This window comes from Anopheles ziemanni, chromosome 2 (genome assembly GCF_943734765.1).
Source record: "Anopheles ziemanni chromosome 2, idAnoZiCoDA_A2_x.2, whole genome shotgun sequence".
NCBI lineage: Eukaryota > Metazoa > Arthropoda > Insecta > Diptera > Culicidae > Anopheles > Anopheles ziemanni.
The window spans coordinates 10,658,608-10,678,941 of record NC_080705.1 but is presented as its reverse complement, the minus strand read 5'-3'; the positions used below and the strand labels follow the sequence as shown (position 1 = coordinate 10,678,941).

General features: G+C 44.8%; 1 protein-coding gene across 1 annotated transcript; it reads right to left on the bottom strand.

Moving 5' to 3' along the window:
- Positions 1-812: 812 nt before the first annotated feature.
- Positions 813-17,226, bottom strand: LOC131294905 (FK506-binding protein 2). The gene is made up of 3 exons (XM_058322962.1): positions 17,048-17,226; positions 1,628-1,716; positions 813-1,552 (listed from the first exon to the last, which is right to left on the bottom strand). The coding sequence occupies exons 1-3, from the start codon at positions 17,221-17,223 to the stop codon at positions 1,182-1,184; spliced, it is 636 nt and encodes a 211-aa protein (XP_058178945.1). The 5' UTR covers positions 17,224-17,226; the 3' UTR covers positions 813-1,181.
- Positions 17,227-20,334: the final 3,108 nt, after the last annotated feature.

The following is a 20,334-nucleotide window of genomic DNA, read 5'->3' as shown; positions in this document are numbered from 1 at the left end:
TTTGTGTAACATATTTAAAAAGTATTAAACGTATTTTGGTTCGAATTTGAGTTTTCTTAATCAATGAGCAGAACATTACAGATCATTTGTTTAGGATTCTGATGTAAGAAAGAAAAGAGGAAAGAGTTGGAAATGCGTTCATTTGAATTCTGTTGAAAATGAAAATTATTAATCAAAAACATACAGTTTGTTACCCATTTATTTGAATAAATAAAAAGTTATTGTAAACGAAGTATTTTAAAAATAGGCAAAATGGATTTGCTTCCGAAATTAAACGCACGTTGGACATCGATTTTAATTGAACCATCTCATAAAAACCAAATGCCTTATGGTACCCGCGCCGAAGTGCATTTTCTTTCCAAATGAAGACATTCCGAAGCAAACTACACAGTTTTCGATTCGTTTTTTAGTACAAACAGTGTATTTTCCGTTGTTGTGATATGTATTTCGTGTAGTACATGTGACCGCTGTCGTTAAGTGGTGACGTGCACATGGCTTTACGCTACGAACGCTTTCGCTAATCATATTCCTCTAAAACTGAAACACGATCTCGCCTGCCGTCCCGCACCGCTCGCGTGATGTGAATGTATTTACACGACCAAAGGATGGGAAATAAGGGTTCCTTGCATGTTGTTTCTCTCTCTCCTACTTTGTGCGAGATAAAAAGCTTAGAACAAAAACATACCCATCGCTGGGCAGCGATGGTCGACGATGAAGGTGCAACGATGATGATGTGCGTCGTTCTATGATAAGCTAGCAAAACAAATTGTTTCCCTTCCCTTGAAATGCCCCCCCTCTTGGGTTAAGGTGGCAAAACAAGGGAACGAAACGGATTTGTGTATCATAAATAAATCCTTTTCCCTCCTCCTCTAATCGAGCCTATGGAATGGAATCTCATGAGGAATCAGTCAAGCAACGGAAAAATACCAACTATCCACCGATCAATTCAACAAATCAACCACCAGCCGACAAATATTGGCCGCGGAAAATCGTTCGCAACGTACGTGCGAAGTCCACCTTTCTTTTGTTCATCCCCCGTACCAACTAACGTACGTTAAATAGAGTTGGACAATGTTCGTCAACGTAAAAAGGAAAAAAAAGGAAAATAATAAAATTACTTAAAAAGGACAAAACATTAACAAGCACCGAAGTGCCGCGGTTTTCCACCCCGTCGCGTCCTTCTACAGCTCGTCATGCTTCGGGCCGGAGAACTCGTCGTGCGAGATGTAGCCGTTCTTGTCCTTGTCCTCGTGCTGGAAGATCTCCTCCACCAGCTTGTCGTGCTCGGCGATCATATTCTTGATGTCCTCCGACTCCTGACCACCGTCGGCGGCCACCATCTGCTTCTTCAGGTACTCGCTGACCTCCTCGCGGCTCAGCTGCATGTCCTTGTTCTCGTCGATCTCCTTGAACACGTTGGTCGTCGGGGGCGAATCACCGATGTTGATCAGCTCGACGTCGAACACCAGCGTGGCACCGCCGGGAATGACATTTCCGGCTCCCCGATCTCCATAACCGAGCTCTGGCGGGATGGTTAGCTTGCGTTTCTCACCTAAAACACACATTGAAAATACATTTGTATCATTTGCGCTTCCAAAAGGGGTTTTTCTTCGAGATGTTCACTTACCGACGCACATGTCTGTCAATCCCTGGTCCCAACCCTTGATGACTTGTCCGGCTCCAAGCTGGAAGGTGAAAGGCTGGTCACGGTCGAAGCTGCAATAAAAAATAACACAGGGAAAATGTGGATTAGTTTTCTCATTTCCTTACAATCTGCTGGATAAATTGTGTGACGCAATTAAATTATGTTGAAGTCCACTGCAAACATTTCCCGAATGATTCTTCAAGCATCTTACTGTTTTGATACGAAGTTACACAAAATCTGGTCATTATTTCCTCGTCACATTTTAAAATACATTAAAGTATTTTTTAAACCATATTTTATATCATCTCACGCTTCTTTCATAAGAGATACATTTCCATCTTGAAACCAACACCACGCCTACTGCAAGGAAATAATTCGTTTGCAAACAGATTGTCGAAATTAAACGCGAATAAATTTTCAAAAGCTCCCATCTATGAAAAGCAAGCAAATCCAAGCATTCGAAGGATAGAAACGAAAGATTTTTTCCCACAATCAACAAGAAACAGACCTTTTCTTCGCTCTCTAAAAATAATTCAAACAATGGGTGAAAGGATAATGAATAATCAAACACAATCTGGCTCCTTTTACGTACACCCGGGAAGCTGTCGGTGGGTGTAATGTTATTTTTGTAATTAAAAGCAAATATTAACACATGGAATTTTCAACACCTTCAACGGTGCTCCCTTCTGGAAGTGCCCGTTCCCGGTAATCGATACGGAAGCCTTGTTTTTCAGCAATGTTTAAGGAACTTTAGCTCGTCCTTTTGTGTGTGTGTGTGTTGTGAAAACGGATCGTTCCTGCAGCGAACTAACGTGAAGAAATTGAAATAAACATCCGAGTGAAGAAGGGTTTTTTCTCTCGCATCCCCCAAAACACCTTCAATCCAATTCCCGCCGAGAGGGGAGCGTTTGCAAATAAAACTGTATTCACATTTTACACGAATTGATGGGCCCTGGTGTGCGAAACTGGGCGAAATGGTCAGCCGCGTCTCGGGAACCGAGAAAAACCGATTGCCGGCAAGGGAAAGGCAAACTGTTAGCATTAATAATTGAGCAGTGGTTCGATTGGGTTTTAGTTTTCGGGCTTCGGACGAAAACGCTCCTGGCACCGGGGCGATAATATCGTGAGGTTATCTCGTTCCACCACACATCCGTACATCGTTCTCACAGGGTAGGGGGAGAAGTTTTACAACCCCCTTTTCGCACAACGTCGACTTACAACCGGGAAGAGTTGTGAAGTCGACACGATTCGGGAAGCACTCGAATATTATGGGTGAGGAAATTCCCCTCGATTTATTTCCCTCGTGTTTCAACCCCAGCATCCCACGGCAAAGCGACTGGAAGGAAACTGCAGTGCCATCAAATCACTTGCGAGGTGCTCAGTGAGTCGGGTTTTTACTCTTTTTGCTTTCGCGGGATCGAAGAAGAAAGATACGCCACTTAGTGAAAGCAGGGTGAATCGTTAACGAAACTGGGAAAGGGTTGCAGAACATCATCATCCGAAGTCCACGTAGCCGGAGTAAATAACCCCGCATTGACGAATAAAAAGAACTGGTTTGTGGATTAACGCCTTATCGTTATTCTTGGTGAAAGAAATATTTTGTAGCAAACGCTGTTGTTCCCCTTACGACCGTTATCTCCGATGTTCGGCAAAGCAACAGTGCAGAAATCGATGCGGATTGCCTCGAAGTTCGCGCAGTCAAAATGTCTTAATTTTTTAAATTTGCGCCAAAGAAAAACTCTACACTCAGTCGGGCACGGATGAAACAGCATCTTACTTCCACCCTACACACTAGCAGCAGCTGATGCGGAGTTGGAAACGTGGAATTATTCACCAAAATGTTGGGTAATAAAATCAAATAATCATGAGTCTACTAGCGGAAGAAGGGCACAACTGGAAAGGGTTGGGAACGCACGTGTACTTCGGTTCCGGGATCAGCTGACCTGGGGAGGATGTTTGTATCTGACACTTCAGAGTACAAAGTGTGGATTAAAATTTAAAAAAAGAACTTTAAAATCTCGAAACAATTCAAAAGATTGCTAAAAAATACCCCATGGTTTCATTTAACATGAACTTAAAACATTAATATTGAAGTAGTAGTTGGTTTATTTCCTCAAGGAAGAAGGAACAAACACTGATTCAAATTATGCCCAGGTTTGGATATAAAAATAAACAATATTTCTTTGTTTTCTTTGTTTCTGACCTTCCAGAAGATTCGTTTGTGTCGATCGAAGATGTAAAAATACAATCAAACTTTCACTCGATTTAAAAATGGAGTTGTGACATCATCGCACCATGTCTACACATCCTAACCTCGAAGACGACTGCTCCAACACCCCAACGTTAGTCTTCTGTTGGCGGAAGCGGGTGCAACTTTCTATGAGTCAGTGGCGTCGACACCGTCAATTAACTGGTCACGGTTTTGATCTATATCTGTTTGTTTTCTCTCCCTTATCAGAACACATCGTGTGTTCGAGTGCGTTGCATTCGTTGCTAAATGCCCTAAATGCCTGCCCGACGAGCCCTTTTCTGCCGGGGGGAAATGAGTGTTTAGCATGATTTATGAGCGACAAGCATGGCACGCGTGGTGAACCGAACACAAGCAAAAATGTGACGATGAGCTTCATATGTGTGTCTTTACTTTCTGTGACGAACCTGCATGTAAGCAGCATGCTTTCGAAGGGTTCCAAAAGAGAAATCTAACGGCATTTCGGAGGAGAACTGGGGCGCGAATGTGACAGAGTGTCGTTTTGCAGGTTTTGCGCGCTGCCAATGCTAATCGGAAAAGAAATGTAAGGCTCCATGGGCTAAGCCTTAGCCATTGCTCCACATTCTCTTCGGAATAGAGCAGGTGGAGACATTTTAAGAACGATCGTCAACGGGTGAACGAGAAGCAAAGCTCTTCTGCCGTGAAATGTTTCTTGGCTTTTTCGTTTCGTGATGGCCGCCGGAAAGCACTTCGGTTGAACAAGAAGATCGTTGACCCGTTATACGAAAGAAAGCCTGGCGTCTTCGTCAACCACGTACAACACGAAGAATTGCGGATTGCGAATCATTCGGCACATCGCGGCTGTGGTCGTGGACACGGTCAGCTACGTGACAGTAGGTAGCACCAGCCGGTTACGCAATCACCGTCCGGTCAAAACCATCTTTGGAACCGGTTATTTCTGCTGCCGGGTTCGGGTGGAATCCTCGCGAATACTTCAACTGGCCACTTCGGGCCGTTTGTTTCGATTGCATCGTTTCGCAAAAGTCGGACTGGAAACTATTTTTGTAAACGATACGATCACCCGCGAGTGCTGGTTATTGCACTTTGGACGCCATTGAGTCAAGTTGAAACGAACGTTAACCTACATTTGAATGCGTGTTGCACAATTTGCAAAGCATTTTTTTAAACTATTTTTTGTAAGAAAAGGGGATAGAAAGTTCTGTTTTATTTTTTATCTTCAAATGTAATGACTACCGTCTTTAGTTTTCTATAAGTTTTCTGATTTGAGCACAGCATATCTATTTGTTCATGTGTTTCTTAAAATCATTATTAGTCTTTTATTGATAAAAGAACAACTTGTGCCAGGTACACTTGTATTTGAATTATTTACCATCAGCTTCAAATTTAGAATAGAAACCAAAGCAACTGCTATGGAGAACATAATATATGAAGTGGTTACGAACAATCAGGCAAGAAATAAGGTAAATTGTCTCAAAAACTCCCTCCCTCATTCCAAGCGTGGAAAATCCCCTCGCACACGAAACATTGTTTGCGCTTGGAAAAACATGAAAAATGACGTTCATGAACAAATGCCCCAACGGGTCCCGGAGGAGCAACCGTCCACGACGAGCATCTTTTGCATTTTGATCTCAGAAAATGTGTCACACGGCCTCGACGGGCGAAATAGGCGACAATGTTTTCCGGCTCGAGATGATTCCGAAGTGGAGAACACCTCTCGGATGGGATATCGTCAGCCAGACGGGCTCAACAAACCAAACCACAACCAACCACAACCAGAGTTGGGACAACAGGATCGGTGGTAACGTGCCAGCATTCACCCAAACTGGGCTCGGAATTAGGAGGATCATTTTTCGTCAAATCCTTACGACAACATTCGGGGGACACCAGCGGTTCTTGTTGTTGGTTGTCACGAGTGAACTGTACTCAAACACTCTTCTTTTCTTCTCCCTATGCGTTACGGGGTGGGAAAACAAGCAACAGGATTTATTTGTCTTGGCTCAATACCTCAAGGGAGGTTGGTGAAATGTCTTTCGGGGAAACCGACGGCTGGGTGAGAGATTTTTCATCCTCGGTACATAGTAATCCCCCTATACCCGAACCCTATACGGTACACGCTCACTGCCAACACAAGTGGAAGGTTCATCTTCGTCCGCGTCCGTCACGCTGATTGGGGCAATTAAAATCCATCCACCAAATTGGGCCTCGCGTCTCATCGTTGCTCCGTGGCGCTGCGGTTATAAATAAAGTTCCCGGAGGGTTTCTCGGTTGGCGCCGGAAGCAAGACAAATCGTCCAGCCGACTTTGGGGCGATTTTGGGGTGAGAAATTTCGCGGCACGTCACCGTTTCGCGCGTCGATCTACAAGGATTTTGAAAGCGAGCTGAAGAGCAACCGTCGCGTCGAGAAATAAAAGCTGGGTAAAATAAAAGTGAGTGGGCCGCGAGCCTCATGTCCGGGATGATCTTAAATGGGGGATTGCAAAGATTGTTTGTCTTCTCTGTAAGATGTGCAAAAATTATTGTGCAAGAGAAAGTTTCGTTTCGACAAACTGCTTGTTGCCTTGTCATCTGTTTTGTTGGGTTCATACACCAAAGGCCATCAACTTGACAGAGCTGATTCATAGTTTTGTAGCAACAAAAGGTTTGATGACGATCATCGAGAGAAAGAAATCATCCTACGGAAACGACATGAACTCCCACGGCAATAAAGAGTATGGATAAAATAAAAATAAATGAATTATAGGGCGAATTAGTTTGTTGAAACAAAGTAGTAGAAACCGTTCACAAAACTAGTACAACAAGATTAAATTGTTACTTTGAAATTATGTATTATTCAGATTAAAGAAACAAGATTTTCTATTTAGATACAAGCATTCTGCAAGACTTTTGTTTGTTGTTTGAGAGTCGTATTCTGGTTCAGATATGTTTTTTGAAATGAACGATTAATATTATTTTCTCGTACAGATAAATTGTATTCTCTTGCTCGTTTTTCGTTAAACACAACCCTTTTGTCCAAAATCATTTCAAACATAAAATAAAGGTACTTTAACTTGTAGAATTTACTTTTATTCCCAGCCATTACCAGCATCAATTGTTTGACAATAACTTGCGACAGAATTTCCACCCAATTTCCACGCGGAAATCAATGGCGTTGATGCTTATTGCAAAATTATCATCTCCCTAGACACCGGATGATGTGTTTTCCGGAAGCTTCCGCAAGTGTGTATTACACACATGCAGGCCTACGGAAGTGGCCCATAAATATATCAATAACCATAACAATAAAGAACGCCAAATCGCGCACACGGAAAATCCAGCCGAGCCGAATTTATGAAGTCTTGCTCTTGAATAAGGGAAGAGCAACACAGAGTTTAGTAAAAACACAATGTACCGGATGTTGCAAATTTGTCCTTAAAGATTTCTGCACTCGGTATCGGTGTCGTTGGGAAGCTTAAGCGTGGAAAACTCTTTCCTCCCTTGCGCTTAACTATACGGGCTTTATTTTACGATGCAATCGACACACAATCGTCCTCGCCGCCGCTCGATTCCAACGGGTTTTTCCAAGGTTGTACGACATAAAAATGTGGGACGGTTCGCGCTAGTAGTTAACCTCCTCGGAAGTTCCGTGGTTATAGGATTTCCGTGCGTGGTCGGAAGGAAGATTTTCCGTCCAGACGATCCGACGTCCCGAAGGTTGTATTATTTACGTTTATGATCCGAGCTGTATATTTTTAAGGGATTGCTGGTTGCTCTAGTGTTAGAAGCTTCAGTTCAGGAACTGCTTTAAGAAAAGATTCACTTGTTTTAAGAGCAAAATCATTGGTTTCTGTTGCATTTTTTTATATGAAGTACAAAACATGCGAAACAAAGTCTGTTAAAACCCAAACCTCGCAACCATCCGTCGTCTGTTCGATCGATCAAATCGTTGTGAATCGCTAAAACTTTTACCACCCCCGAAAGACACCAAAGCAAGACGCATCCGGACGCCGAAGGGAAAGTGTCGCTAAACTTCGGTATTGTTGACAGGAGGACGGAAGGTTATTTCTGGTTCCGAGCAAATTCCACGCCCCACATGGGATCGCTGGTAATCGGCGCTCGGTTAGTTTTCACTGTCTCGTCGTCGGAGAAGGGTGAAGTATGTTGCGCATTCTTTTGGCGTATCTTAGAGAACGATACCATAGCACGCGACCCATGGCCACCAGACCGCCATGCGCCATTTCTGGGCCTTTCCTTTCGCCAACACGCCCGATATGCTAAGACAGTGGCGGGCGATGAGAAACATGACCTTTTTAAAAATTAATGTTTTATTTGGCAGAAAAGTTTTGTTCACCCCCTTTTTGCTTTTCGCCTTGCAACGGTTCCATCTGTGGCAAGGATTGACTGACTCAACTCGAGGCGCATGTGTTACTCCTAGAATTTCCCTACAGTTTAGCCTCGATGCTGCTGGTAGAGCTTACTTACTTTTTTACGATTCAAGGCTACATCAAGTCCATGCCAAGAAGCAGAACGGCATCCAAATTTATTTTTTCCACAACGATTCCGTCACTGCCGTGCCCTAATTCTCTGCCCACATTCGGACTTTCTTAGTTTGAGTCGGCAAAATATCATCCTCCCTGGTCTGCATGTTGATAAATTATTCATCGTATAGGAAAAGTACAGCACATGGGTTCCTCGTCCGGGGCCGAATACTTCATCAAAATCGTTTAGATTTATCTTGGCTACATGTCAGGAATTTTATCACTGACCAAATCATCGATCACGGAAAGGTATCTAGATTGATTAAAAAGTAGCATAACGTTAGTAGGCGTGGAAAAGGAGAACTCTTTTAAAGGCTGTTAAAACTGTTTCCAGCAAAAAAAATTGTTGAATAGGTCTTTAAGGTAGTGACTTCTTCTGCTTAAAAACGCCACCCATGGAAATGGCTATATGCACATCTAAATTCAAAATTACATTACCACCGAATGCCGAGGGAAAGCTTCACGGTTTAGGCCAGGTTAAAACATTTCGCACTCGGCCAAACTTCACACGCCTGCATTTGTTGATGGCAACCAAAACCCACACTGACGTCCCTTGCACCCCAACGGGATCACCGTCACCTTCCGTCCCCCTTTTCATGGACCTCGTTGTCGTCCGCGGAACTCCAACATTTATTCGCGTTCGGGGCGCAATTCTATCGGCACAACCAAAAACGTACCGTAATCCTTTGACCGACGGAACACATACGCTACGGATGCGCTAGGATTTCCCGGCCCGAGTGTGTAGTGTACTCTTATGAAAATGAGGCAAGTGTAGTATCATACATATTAGATTTTTTGCATGAATATCTGATTTATCCAATTGTTATTTTCTTCCTCCCCCGTTGCTTCTTGCAACTTCAATGTTGCAACATTGTTTTGCAATTTGAAAGCAGCAGTAGGGCACGTCTCTTTAGCCTGGGCAAAATGTGTATGCTTATGCCGCGCACGGAACAGTTTAAAACAACGCCAAAAGCAGCGTCATTTCGGCAACGAATGCTACTGAACTTTCCCCCTTTCGAGTTCCTCTCGGGTGCGGTTCAAACGGAGAGGCTTCTGTTTCGAGAGGCCTTACAACCGAGTACGAACATCCTTGAGTGGTCGATTAAAGGGATTTCCACCAACTGCAGGAAGCGGCCAGGTGAGCATCACCTTCACCTACACACTCGTTTTGAGGATGCGGAGGGAAGAGATCAAATGGGAAACAAATTTCCCACTCATAAAACATTTTCCACCAAGCATGAATCTCGTTTCGTCTCTCCCATACCATCGTCACGGGATCCTTGAAGTGGAGTGTAACCACACACACATAACGCTCGGTTAGCTTGTAGGATGTTGCTCGTCGACGTTGGCTGGCTTGCTGTTGAAAATTTTATAATGATGTTATGTCGACATCCGGGAGCCATCCAAAAGAAGGGAGGGGAGGGGTGAAACGGCCATAAGAACGCTTAATTTATCACTTTTCTCCGCCGACCGACACCAAACGACAAAACCGTGGGGAGGAAAAAAGAAACCAAGCAGAAGGAAAATCCTGAGCGGCAAAATCATAAACCCTTCATCATCTTCGTCAAGCGCGTTTGACACATTTCTGCGCCGTTCCTTGGAAAACGTTGGGCTGACCACGAGATTACTGAAGTCAGTGGTCGGCAAGTTCGGCTGAGAAATGGAGTTATTTTTGATTGTCACAAAATAATCAACCGATACCAAACACAATTCCTGGAGTTGTTTGTTGTCCAAGGCCTTGTCCAGTGGTTTAATGTTGAATAAAGGTCAATCTGATAATGGAAAAGTATTTCGATGCGGTAAAGATTCGTCCAAATGGTTCTCCGAAAAGGTGATAAGCTAAAATTGCTTCGATTACCCCAAAACAAAGTTACAAGAGAAACATGTACCTATAGTTCAAAATAAAAATCAGTCAACGATCGGAAACCCCTGGACTAGACTTTTTCCTTTCATATCATCCCACCTTCTTGCTTGCAGGTGCATAAGATATCTTCACATAAAAATGGAAACTTTCTGCATTTGGCGGGGTGGTTTCGTCCCTTGCACGTCCCCTTAAGATGAGATAAGGGGACAACAAGTCAGCAACATCAGAGAACATGCCAGAGGGCAGTGCAATATTTCCGGAAATTAGCTCCATAGAATGTCATTATCTTGCCTGCCTGGCAAAGCGTCTCGTACTCGGCTGGGAAAGAATGTGTTCTTCGCACGACACGCGACAGAGGGTGGACCTGCATGGTTCCTCATTCCCTCACCCCCATGCCAATACTTTCCTCTAAGTCTCGGAGGGAGCGCTTTTTTCTTTTTCGAAATTTATTAACAAGTTTCACAAGTCGTCATGGAAGGAGGCTGGAGTCGGCGTCTTACTCGACCAGAATGACCCGATTATGTTTCAATTTGTCGCTACTTGCCTTGGTAAGCAGTGGTGGTAGGAAGTGAGCATACGATTACGGACATAAAACATGACGCTAACGAGAAGAAGTGGATTATCTTTAAGAGCGTTTAATTATATCGCTTACAATTTGATGTCCTTTAAAGTATTAATTTTAACATTTTGCAACGCCACAGCTTGGTGCATGTGAAATCACAATTTTCTGATAACACGCTCTGAAGAGAATGTATTGTGCATAAACAGGTTAAATTGCATTTACGTACGTCTATACCTTTGATTGATTGAATACACTTCCGAAATTCCCAGCGCTGCTTTCCATACTTCCTGCTGCGCACCGGGACGTAGAAGACGTTTGCCCCGATTGTTATGCATACATCAATGGAGGGGCCCGTGATTTTCCGGCATTACATCAGCAATCACTCATGTTTTCCCCGACAATCAAAACCATTCCCACCGGTGGGACCTTGGGATGGAGACGTTCGTCAGAAAGGCCTTCCCCGTCGAACCATGGGGCTCCTTAATTTGGTTCTTTTGGATACCGCAGAGAAGAAATCAAACTGTTTGGTACATACTTCACCCTCAGAAGTTTGTGAAAAACGTCTCAGAAAAGGACGATCGCTGAACGGGGGAGAAAAAAACATAGCATTGGTAGCCTCCGGGAACAACTGAATCTGTACACGGCCGATCTGCTCCATAATTGATGAGATTGAAGTTCATCTTTCGCCCCCTTTCCGGAAGGTTCACTCCGTATCTAACTCATCCCAAGAAAACATCGCACCGTACGCACCGCTGGAAGAGAGTGGTTTGCGATATGACAAAACTTGATATCCTGATGCGAGACCATTCGTCCCCGAGGACGATATAAAAGGCGCAACGGTAACATATCCCCCAACGAAATCTGATGGGGCTCGGGAGAAGGAGAAGCTCGAGAGGTGCCGGGACTACCCGCCAGCGTGTGGCCAACGTGGAAACGAGCCTCCAGCTCCAGCACCGACCGCGACACATTATGTCCCATTTTCCGGACTCTTTAGCAATACTCTTCCTTCCACTGCGTTAGTCGGCTTTAACCGGGGGAAGGTTGGGAAGATCTTCAAGTTTTCGTGCCGCAGCGTGTCCTCCAGTGTCGCGGTCTACTCTTTTTTTCCCCCTGCAGAACATTTCCTCTTTTAGTTTCCACCCACCGGGGCTGGGGAGAAGAGATATATATTTTTTCACTCCTTCTCCTGCTTTTCCACTCGAAAGCTCCAATTCTCTAAGTCCTCTTTCCCAAACCATCATCATCTGCCCGACACTACGGTTGGCCCCATCGGGGCAAACCCGGCGGAACCATCCGCCAGCCGGCATGAATAATAAACATGTTACAGCGGACGACATTAAAGTGCCAGTAAAATACCGTTTGGTACTTTGCCTTCGCTCCCGAGAAGGCCACAGGATACGGTGTATACTTTTTTCGTGTTACTCCTTGTTTGTGTGGGCCGGGTTCCGGCTTGTTTTTATTTCGCCACAACCTTCTTCCGGTTGCCGATCGTCGTCGGCGGAACGACATTTTTCCGTGCCGGGTGCGAATAAGTCGGATTAATTTTCAAATTGACCGTTGACGAGTGTGCAGGCTTGTGTGTTTTGCGTTTTTTTTTTGTTTGTCGTTTGAACACCACGCGATAGTCGCGGATGGTTTCAGGTTGAATAATAAATCTCATCAGGTGCTTCTGTTTCCGGTGGGTGTTGAAATCTTTTGTTTTCACCAGTGTCCTCTCCTTGGGAGAGTGCATTAAGCTTAAGGTGGACATAAAGTAATAGAATAGTAACCAAAAGTAGCTTAATTGCAAGGAGTGCACTTAGGACACAGATGTAAAACAACACCAATGGGCAAAGTACTAGTAATGATACTTTTACGGTACAATCTTTCGTTTTTGTTTGTTTTCTCTGTTGGAGGTTGGATCTATTTTATTTGTAAATTGCAGGAGAATATTTGTAAAAAAGAGTTTCTTTTCTCAAGCTAATCAACTGTTACCTATCAAAAGTTTTAAATTGATGCTTGTTCTAAAAGTCTCATATTTCGTTCCGAAATCCTTCAGATAACTTTTAAAAAATAAATTAAAAAATGAAAATATTTAAACTAGCTACAGCTAAAATCTGATATGTAAGTTTTGTTAAATATTTAGGCCCTGGTTCATCAAAAGCAAAGCCCAGTTTCTATTTTTGAAACATAACAGAGACATCTTAATTAAGCCTCAGGGAAAAACCAATAAACTCTCTGGCATTTAATACACATCATAAAGCGTTGATTGTGATCAAAATCATTCAACTGATCAATCCAGCCATGCATGTCCTGCGCAAGGCAATGCACTTCTTCACTTTCTTTGTTATGCTTATGCAAAGACAAGCGACGATAAAGAAAAATGCAATTAAACAAATATTTTCCAATCCAAAGCGTTCACATACAAGCGCCAATATGCTCAATGGCTTTGTTTCCGTAAAGGTGTAACACCCGCTTAACAACTCACGAATCAAACTGTTCGCTCTTTATGATCGCAACATAAAACCACCCACTGGTGGAAATAATATGTTTAGGTTTGTTTGTTTTTTGCCTCTGCCTCTCTCTGAATCCTCCAACACTTCCCGATTATGGCTTACCGAAAGCAGACGGTGGCCAATGGAGTATGTGGGATCGTACGCCCGCACTCCGCATTGTAAGACATTTGGACAATTCCCACGTGCCGCGGGCGGGAAATAAAAGAGAACATGCATTTTCCGAAGTGCATCCACTGTTTCCCGCGATGCTTCTTCCTTTTTGTTTCTTGGCGGAAGGCCTTTCTATTTCATTGCCCCGCGAACCACACTGGCACAATGTACAAAATGTGTGCAAAATTCCACCAGCCTTCACGGAGGGATGGCTGAGGGAAACTTTCTTTCCACGTTTTTTTTTGAGCAAAGGAATGTCGGTTGGCGTGTTTGCCTAGTGGCATCCTTGCGGTGCTAGTTTAAACTGGCCGCGTGTTTTACTTCTTTCTTTTCCTCGCCCAACTCCAACACGGCGTGCGGTACGAAAAAACAATCTCAAAGGAAAAACAAAGCTCACGATCGCGACCACAACCCGCGGTGGTGACAGTTTTTCCGTCTGGCGGTACTTATCGCTTCAGCATTTTATTTTCCCCCACACGTTTGTGGCCCGTTTGGAACCCTTCCAGCTCCGGTTGACCGCCAGCACCGTCGCAAAGTCCGGCTTCGGCCGGGGAGAAGTGAAAGTGTAGCCCCAAACCGTAAACCCCCGACCGTGCGGTGTGCATTTCAAGTGATCGCTCCCCTGGCAAATGAATTCCCGAGCGAAGCCGAAAAAAGAGGGAAAAATCACCTTTCCCAACGCTGAACTCTTCGGCGGCTTGCGCACTTTACGCCGATGATCGCGCGGGAATCGGGCGTTTGAATGTAATCGCAAAACAGATGGTCGAAGGTTGGCCACCATCGCGCTGCCCGATAGCAACCAACGGTCGGGTGTTTTAGCCGTAGTCATACGCGTAAACGCCGGTTTACGTAATACCGATGATGAAGCGAAAACACCAAGCACTCAATCGAAAAATCACCTTCACCGTCGTGCGCGATGAGTTGTTTAGATGCGTCGAGACTCTTCAATTATCCGTCGGTTAGTTTGAATAATTGAAACGTGGCCACAGCACGATGCACCACCACTTGCGGGTTTCGGGGTTAGTGGAAAGCAACGATGTCACGGAGATTGGAAGTCGACGAACGGCGGTGTTTCGCCCGTTTGAGTTTTAGGATGCCGTATCTAACCATTTCAAACGTCGTTATGCATTCGGCGGAAGGCACATTATGCATGCAGGCATGCAAAACATAGCCGGGAAAAACCTCCATACCGGAAAAGCGTAGCGATCGCTACGCACGAGCTGCCAAAGAGGGGAAGATTACTTTTGGATAAGCAAAAAAAAAAGGGAAGGCCAATGAAAGACAAAATTTTCAACTCTCACGAAGTGCAGTTTAAAATGTTGTCAACTATCTAATCGCGGGTAATCGGAGAGGATGAAAGTAACTGCCGAACGGTGGCCTCAATTTTGGGGCCTATTAGTGTTTCGCACCGTTGGAGGATCGCAAACTAAACGGCTTCATTCACCTGTTTTGGTATTCATCACCACAATGCAGTCAACTTTTAGCTCACTAAGAATCAGCGAGCAGCTCGCATTTAATGGATGGGAAAGTTAATGTGTTTTGCATCGTTAAGGAATTAGGTTCCAACGGGGGGTTTGTGTTTAAAGAAGAGTTACGGTAGGCGACGATGCACATGGCATATATTGGTGGAGAAATTAGCAATTCCTTTAAATAATCCTATTGCTCATTAATCCTCAACTTTCTTTCCAATTTATCTAAATAGAGAAATGGGCTTCTTCTGATATTGAAAGGAAAGGAACGGTTTCAGACGTATTATGCGCCATCAAATGAGTTAATCAGCTACCTTTTAGCTCCACTGCACATAACATTCCCTCCATGTTATAAAGAAACAAGAGCGAAATTAATGAGAATTTAAACATAACATACAGATTTGCCAACGAACCGTGAAATGGCTGTCAGTGTCAGACGAAGCTACAGGCGACCCAAAGCATTATTCGTATCGAACTCATTTCCCCCAACGTAACCCCAATCGAGAACATATTTTCCGAGACAATGCCAATCACCGACACTGGACAACGTTCACTCTCCATTCAGCGTTTCAAACCGAACCGGAACCACCACAGGTAAAACCGGAAGCGCTTTTCCGTTTGCCCCTCCTCAACGTACCGGGAGGGGAAGTATCAGTCAATCAAGAAAATTTGTTCACACATAAATCGCCCACGCCGATTTGAGGCAAAAACCAACCAGATGTTCTTCCCCCTTTTCCCTTACGGCTGGTAGGAAGGAAGGTCGACACCATTGCAAATCTCTCGTGGCTCAACCGAACTCGTCGTAAATCGTTTTACTGGCCGGAAAAACACTCGAACAATTCGAAGGAAAAAGGCCTCGCGTGAGCAATGAGGCTGCTTGCTCATTCATAAACGATGAGCTCAAATCTTCCGTTGTTTATTGAAGGCAGGGAATGTTGGAATGTCTCAGCAAAAAGAAATCGTTTAATGGCAGGAACGCTCCATACTTCATGGAAAGGTTTAGAGGACTCCAGCATCAATCGCTGACAAATGCCGAGGAAATTTGATGATTCTTTGACATGAAGAACAGATTGCAATGTGATTTTAAAAATAATCTGTTTTAATTTCACAACATATTTGGTAAAACATGCATTATCATGCATTATTTGTTTTAAGAAACTAGTATCGGTGTAGCATAAATATCTCCCCCTTATTCAACAGATTTCGTAGAACAGAGACAATAACAGAAGATAATTTTTAAGCCAAATCATCCATCCGTTGGTAACATGATCCCAATTATCTCCTGTAATGTGACTATCGCACATTGTTTTGACATAAGGAGGAGCCTTATCTACTCAAAATTTGCGACAGCCTTACAGCATTGTACTGAAAAATCAATTAATCAAATTGTTATAGATAACAATCTCTACACTTCCATAGTGCAAACTGTTTGACACTGCTTCACAATAGGATGGTCCATGGTAGCGACCCTCATTGTCCGGGGCGCAATTCCGACATCCCTGGCACAACCAATTGGGGCACCCTTGCCATCATCCTCCTTGTGGCACTTTTGGCGCGCTACGCATTGCGGGTTTCCATTCACCAGCACACGTGAAGCGTCTGCGTAAAGCTTTATTGAGAGGTTGTAATTTATGACAAAATGTAAAATATATTGCCCACCACGTGCCCCCAGCTTTGACGCTTTGTCCCGTAAAAGCCGGGGACGACGTGGGAAATAAAAGTGCTCCGAGTACGAACCAACACGTGACGGAAAACGGGCCGGCGGATTATCGGGTTGAATGGTACCGGTGTCCGGGTTCGAGCGCGTGCCCACCAACCGTTTGTTTGTGCCCATCCCCATCGAACCAGCATCGGCCACTGCAGGAGCGTAAGGCAAGTGTCAATGTGTAAAACATCGTTGCGGGCGCGATAAGGCACGATGAACGGTACCATTTCATTGACACTCCGTCCGAAAACGCCGGCTTTCTAGGCACTTTCGCGCGAGTCCGCACGACACCCCGAGCGCGTCAAACATACACTTACGCCAACAGCATTCTCACAAACGCACGTGGGGGGGTTTGGTTTTGACATAATTAGACCGATAGCACAACCCCCGGCAGGGAAATTTCTAAACTCACCTCGAGTCGAACTTGGTGCCATCGGTCAGCTTGCCGGTGTAGTGCATCGTTAGCATGTCACCATTCTTTGACTTGGTGGTGCAGCCCTCCGGCACGCTCACGACTTCCACCTTCAGCTTGGACTCGCAGATGGCCACCGCCACCAGGCACGACAGGATGATAAGTTTCGAGAGCATCTGTAAAACGACGGGGAAAATAATGTAGAAAGAGGTTAGCATGGAGCAAATCAATGTACCTAAATAATATTTTAGTTTTGAGTACTTTCATTTATTAACCAAAGTGAGAGTAACTAGGATGCTTAAAGGATGGTTTGAAATAATGACCAAAAATAAAAAAAAGAAAATAAATGCCAGAAAATTACCCAAACGAATTCAGTACAATACAAGTATCAAGTATCATACGTTTTTAATAAGTTATGAATAACATATGCGAAAAACAACCACCCTAACTTTTTTCATAAAATTGAAGTATGTCGCGAGTACCGTTGAGGTTTAATTTACACTTTACGATACTTCTTATGAATTCATATGACTTTGTTCATTCTTTCATTTGAAATTACGGAAATTTACCATCCTTCTACTGGTTTTCCATCAACATGTTGTTGTTATATGTTAATTAAAGCAAAATTAGCGAATGAAATCGTTCGCACTTGAGAGTTTTAAAATCTTCGTCATTCAAAAAGGTCCTTGCACAATGTCTCTGAATTGTTAAATCGACGACTTAATTTTACATAGCAAAACGAGATCAAACATCATTTTCCTATCAGCAAACAAGAAAAGTTATGCCAAATATATATCCATATTAAATATACCAATCTGGTAGTTTTACAAGGCAGTTTTTAGTAGTCTTTAGTCGATTTTGGTAAAATCCTTTTTCAATTCATGTTAATCATATGAACTAAATTAAATGGCTTTTTAGACGTTTCTAAACCGTCCTAGGATGGATTTTTATGATGTAAATAGGCAAGTCAGCGGTTTTCTTTTTTGTTGATCAAACACGGTGAACGTTTCGATCGATTCGTGGTGGTTGGTGCAGCTGCATGCCAAAAGCTTCTAATCGCTATTACGTTAACCTACTCGACCTTTCTTCTTTGCTTCGTATTTGCACGCGTAGACACAATCGAACGATAAGAGTTTGCGTAACGGTTGGTCAACATTTATGGCCACTGCAGCTCGCGATGAAATGCAATCGCGCTTAACCTTGCACTTGCAGTTCGCTGATGATCAATTCGTTCGTTACTAGGCTGTTTTTTTTTCCCACGACACGTCATTTCCCACGGCAAACCGTGGTCGTCGGTTGACTTGAATGACCATTTGTATCTTTGACATGTGGAAACATGTTTTGCCCGAAGAAAGTTTACTTATTTCCCTCCAGCCGGTGGCCACTGGCGTTCCCTTCTTTCCTTGGCGGATCGGTGGAAGATCGCTCAAAACCGTTCACGTTGGACTGGGCTGGCGCATAACGGCATTTGAAAGTCACTTTAGCCGGTCCGGCAATACAAACACCACCACCACCACCACCACCATCTGAAACGGAACCTCGCGGACCTTTTTGGCATCTTTCTTCCTCGATCGCGCGATCGCCGGTCTCGAAACGTTCACTTTTCTTCCGTCCCCGGGCCGGGTGGTGGAATTGTGGTCACTTGTACTGAACATTCCACTGCGGCGACGATAGTGGCGATTGATCCGGTTTTCTTTCTTTCCCAAAACCGGAATTTTTCCCCGGTCCGTGCTGAGGGTGCTTTGGGAGGTTTCTTTCTTCTCGAGTTCACCAGCCGGTTCACCACACACAAACTATACTAACCTTTTATAAAACGTTTGCAGATCAAATGATCGAGCAGGTTCACTACGGTGCTCCTTCGTCGAAAGCAATGAAACTCTAAATAAAAAACCTCCCCAACGGTTGTCGGTTTGAGGAAAAAAGCACCTCCAACGGAAACGCGGGCTGAATGCTGCAGAAAAAGAACCACCGCCGTCACCGACGAGACAACGATGCAGACTGAACGATTGCCGTATCCGGATCGCTCCCGGCCAGCAAACTTTCTTCGGCGACCTAACGGAACCAGCGCGACGCTTGTTTTGGCCACGCAAAAGAAAGGGAGGGCACGCGAGTGAACGGAAAGGGATGAAGGAATCAACCCTCCCAGTCGTCGTCCCCCTGGTTCGGTGGGGAAAGGTCCGCCACATCTTGGCCCGCCGTGGGGCTCATGTTCATGCTCCATACCGTAATGCTGCACGCGCGCGCGGTTCTGACTGTCTCTCCCTGTCGCTCGCTTGCTGGCACTCCCGGAGGTTGTCGGTGTGCTATCTCGTTTGGGGGTTTTGGTAAAAGAAAACGATTCCCCCCTCATGCTCCATCTCGTTCGAATCGTCCCGAGACGAAAAAAAACGCCTCGCCTCCCCGCGATAGCGGGAAATGACGACGGTGACGTTTACTGTACCCCCACAAAGTACGCGGTTCACTATCTCGGTTCTCGGTCTGCCACGATGAATCCCACCACGGCAAAGTGCCACGTTGTGTCCCGTAAGAACGTTAAAGCCCCCCACAATCTTCAAATGAATCCATCCCCGCCTTTGAGCCCCGTGCCTCGTCTACCCACGAGGTCTGGAGGAATTTAAAAAAGCCGGTCGAAAGAGACCAACGCCGATATCTCCGATAAGCGCGATATTTGTTCAGCATCACAACCTCAGCGGTAATCGATCGGTAGGCGAACAGCATTACGAGCGGAAAAAAAAACCACATCCAATCGCGGTTCGTGACGTGTACTTCCAAGTCGTGCGCTTCACAAATACCTGTGCGGGCCAGTCCAAGAAACTCGCTAAAACCACTGATCGCTTCTCACCTTTCCGTGCTGATAGTGTAGTTCTACCGGAGCTAGGGGTACTTCTTCTTCTTCGCCTGCTTGCTGGTTGAGGATCGACACACGAGCGAGAAGTACGCACGCACAATCACTGCTCGCGGGTTTCTGCTTATGGCTGGCAACTACGTCAACGTCCGACTAAACGCGATGCTCCACACAGACTGAACAACGAACCGAACCGGACAGATGGGGCCGCGCCGACGTCTGGCGCTAATCAACAAAGTCGTTTACAGCCCTTTTGTGCGGATCGCGGCGTTTGGTGTGGCAGGAGGGGGAAATGGCCGCGGTTCCACGAATACTAAGCAGACACTCCCGGGTTGTTACAACCACGCGCGCTTCCGTTAGCGATGGTGGAAGTGGCTATGGACAAGTAAACTCTCATCACGCGAAACGGAATGCATGTACCGTGGTACACGAATAGAATAAG

Bases quoted from the DNA above. Each gene is read 5' to 3' on its own strand.
- LOC131294905 (XM_058322962.1), bottom strand. From the start codon at position 17,223: ATGCTCTCGAAACTTATCATCCTGTCGTGCCTGGTGGCGGTGGCCATC. The intron at 1,717-17,047 runs GTGAGTTTAGAA...TTTTTATTGCAG, and splicing joins GGCACCAAGTTCGACTCGAG to CTTCGACCGTGACCAGCCTT. The intron at 1,553-1,627 runs GTAAGTGAACAT...TGTGTGTTTTAG, and splicing joins ATTGACAGACATGTGCGTCG to GTGAGAAACGCAAGCTAACC.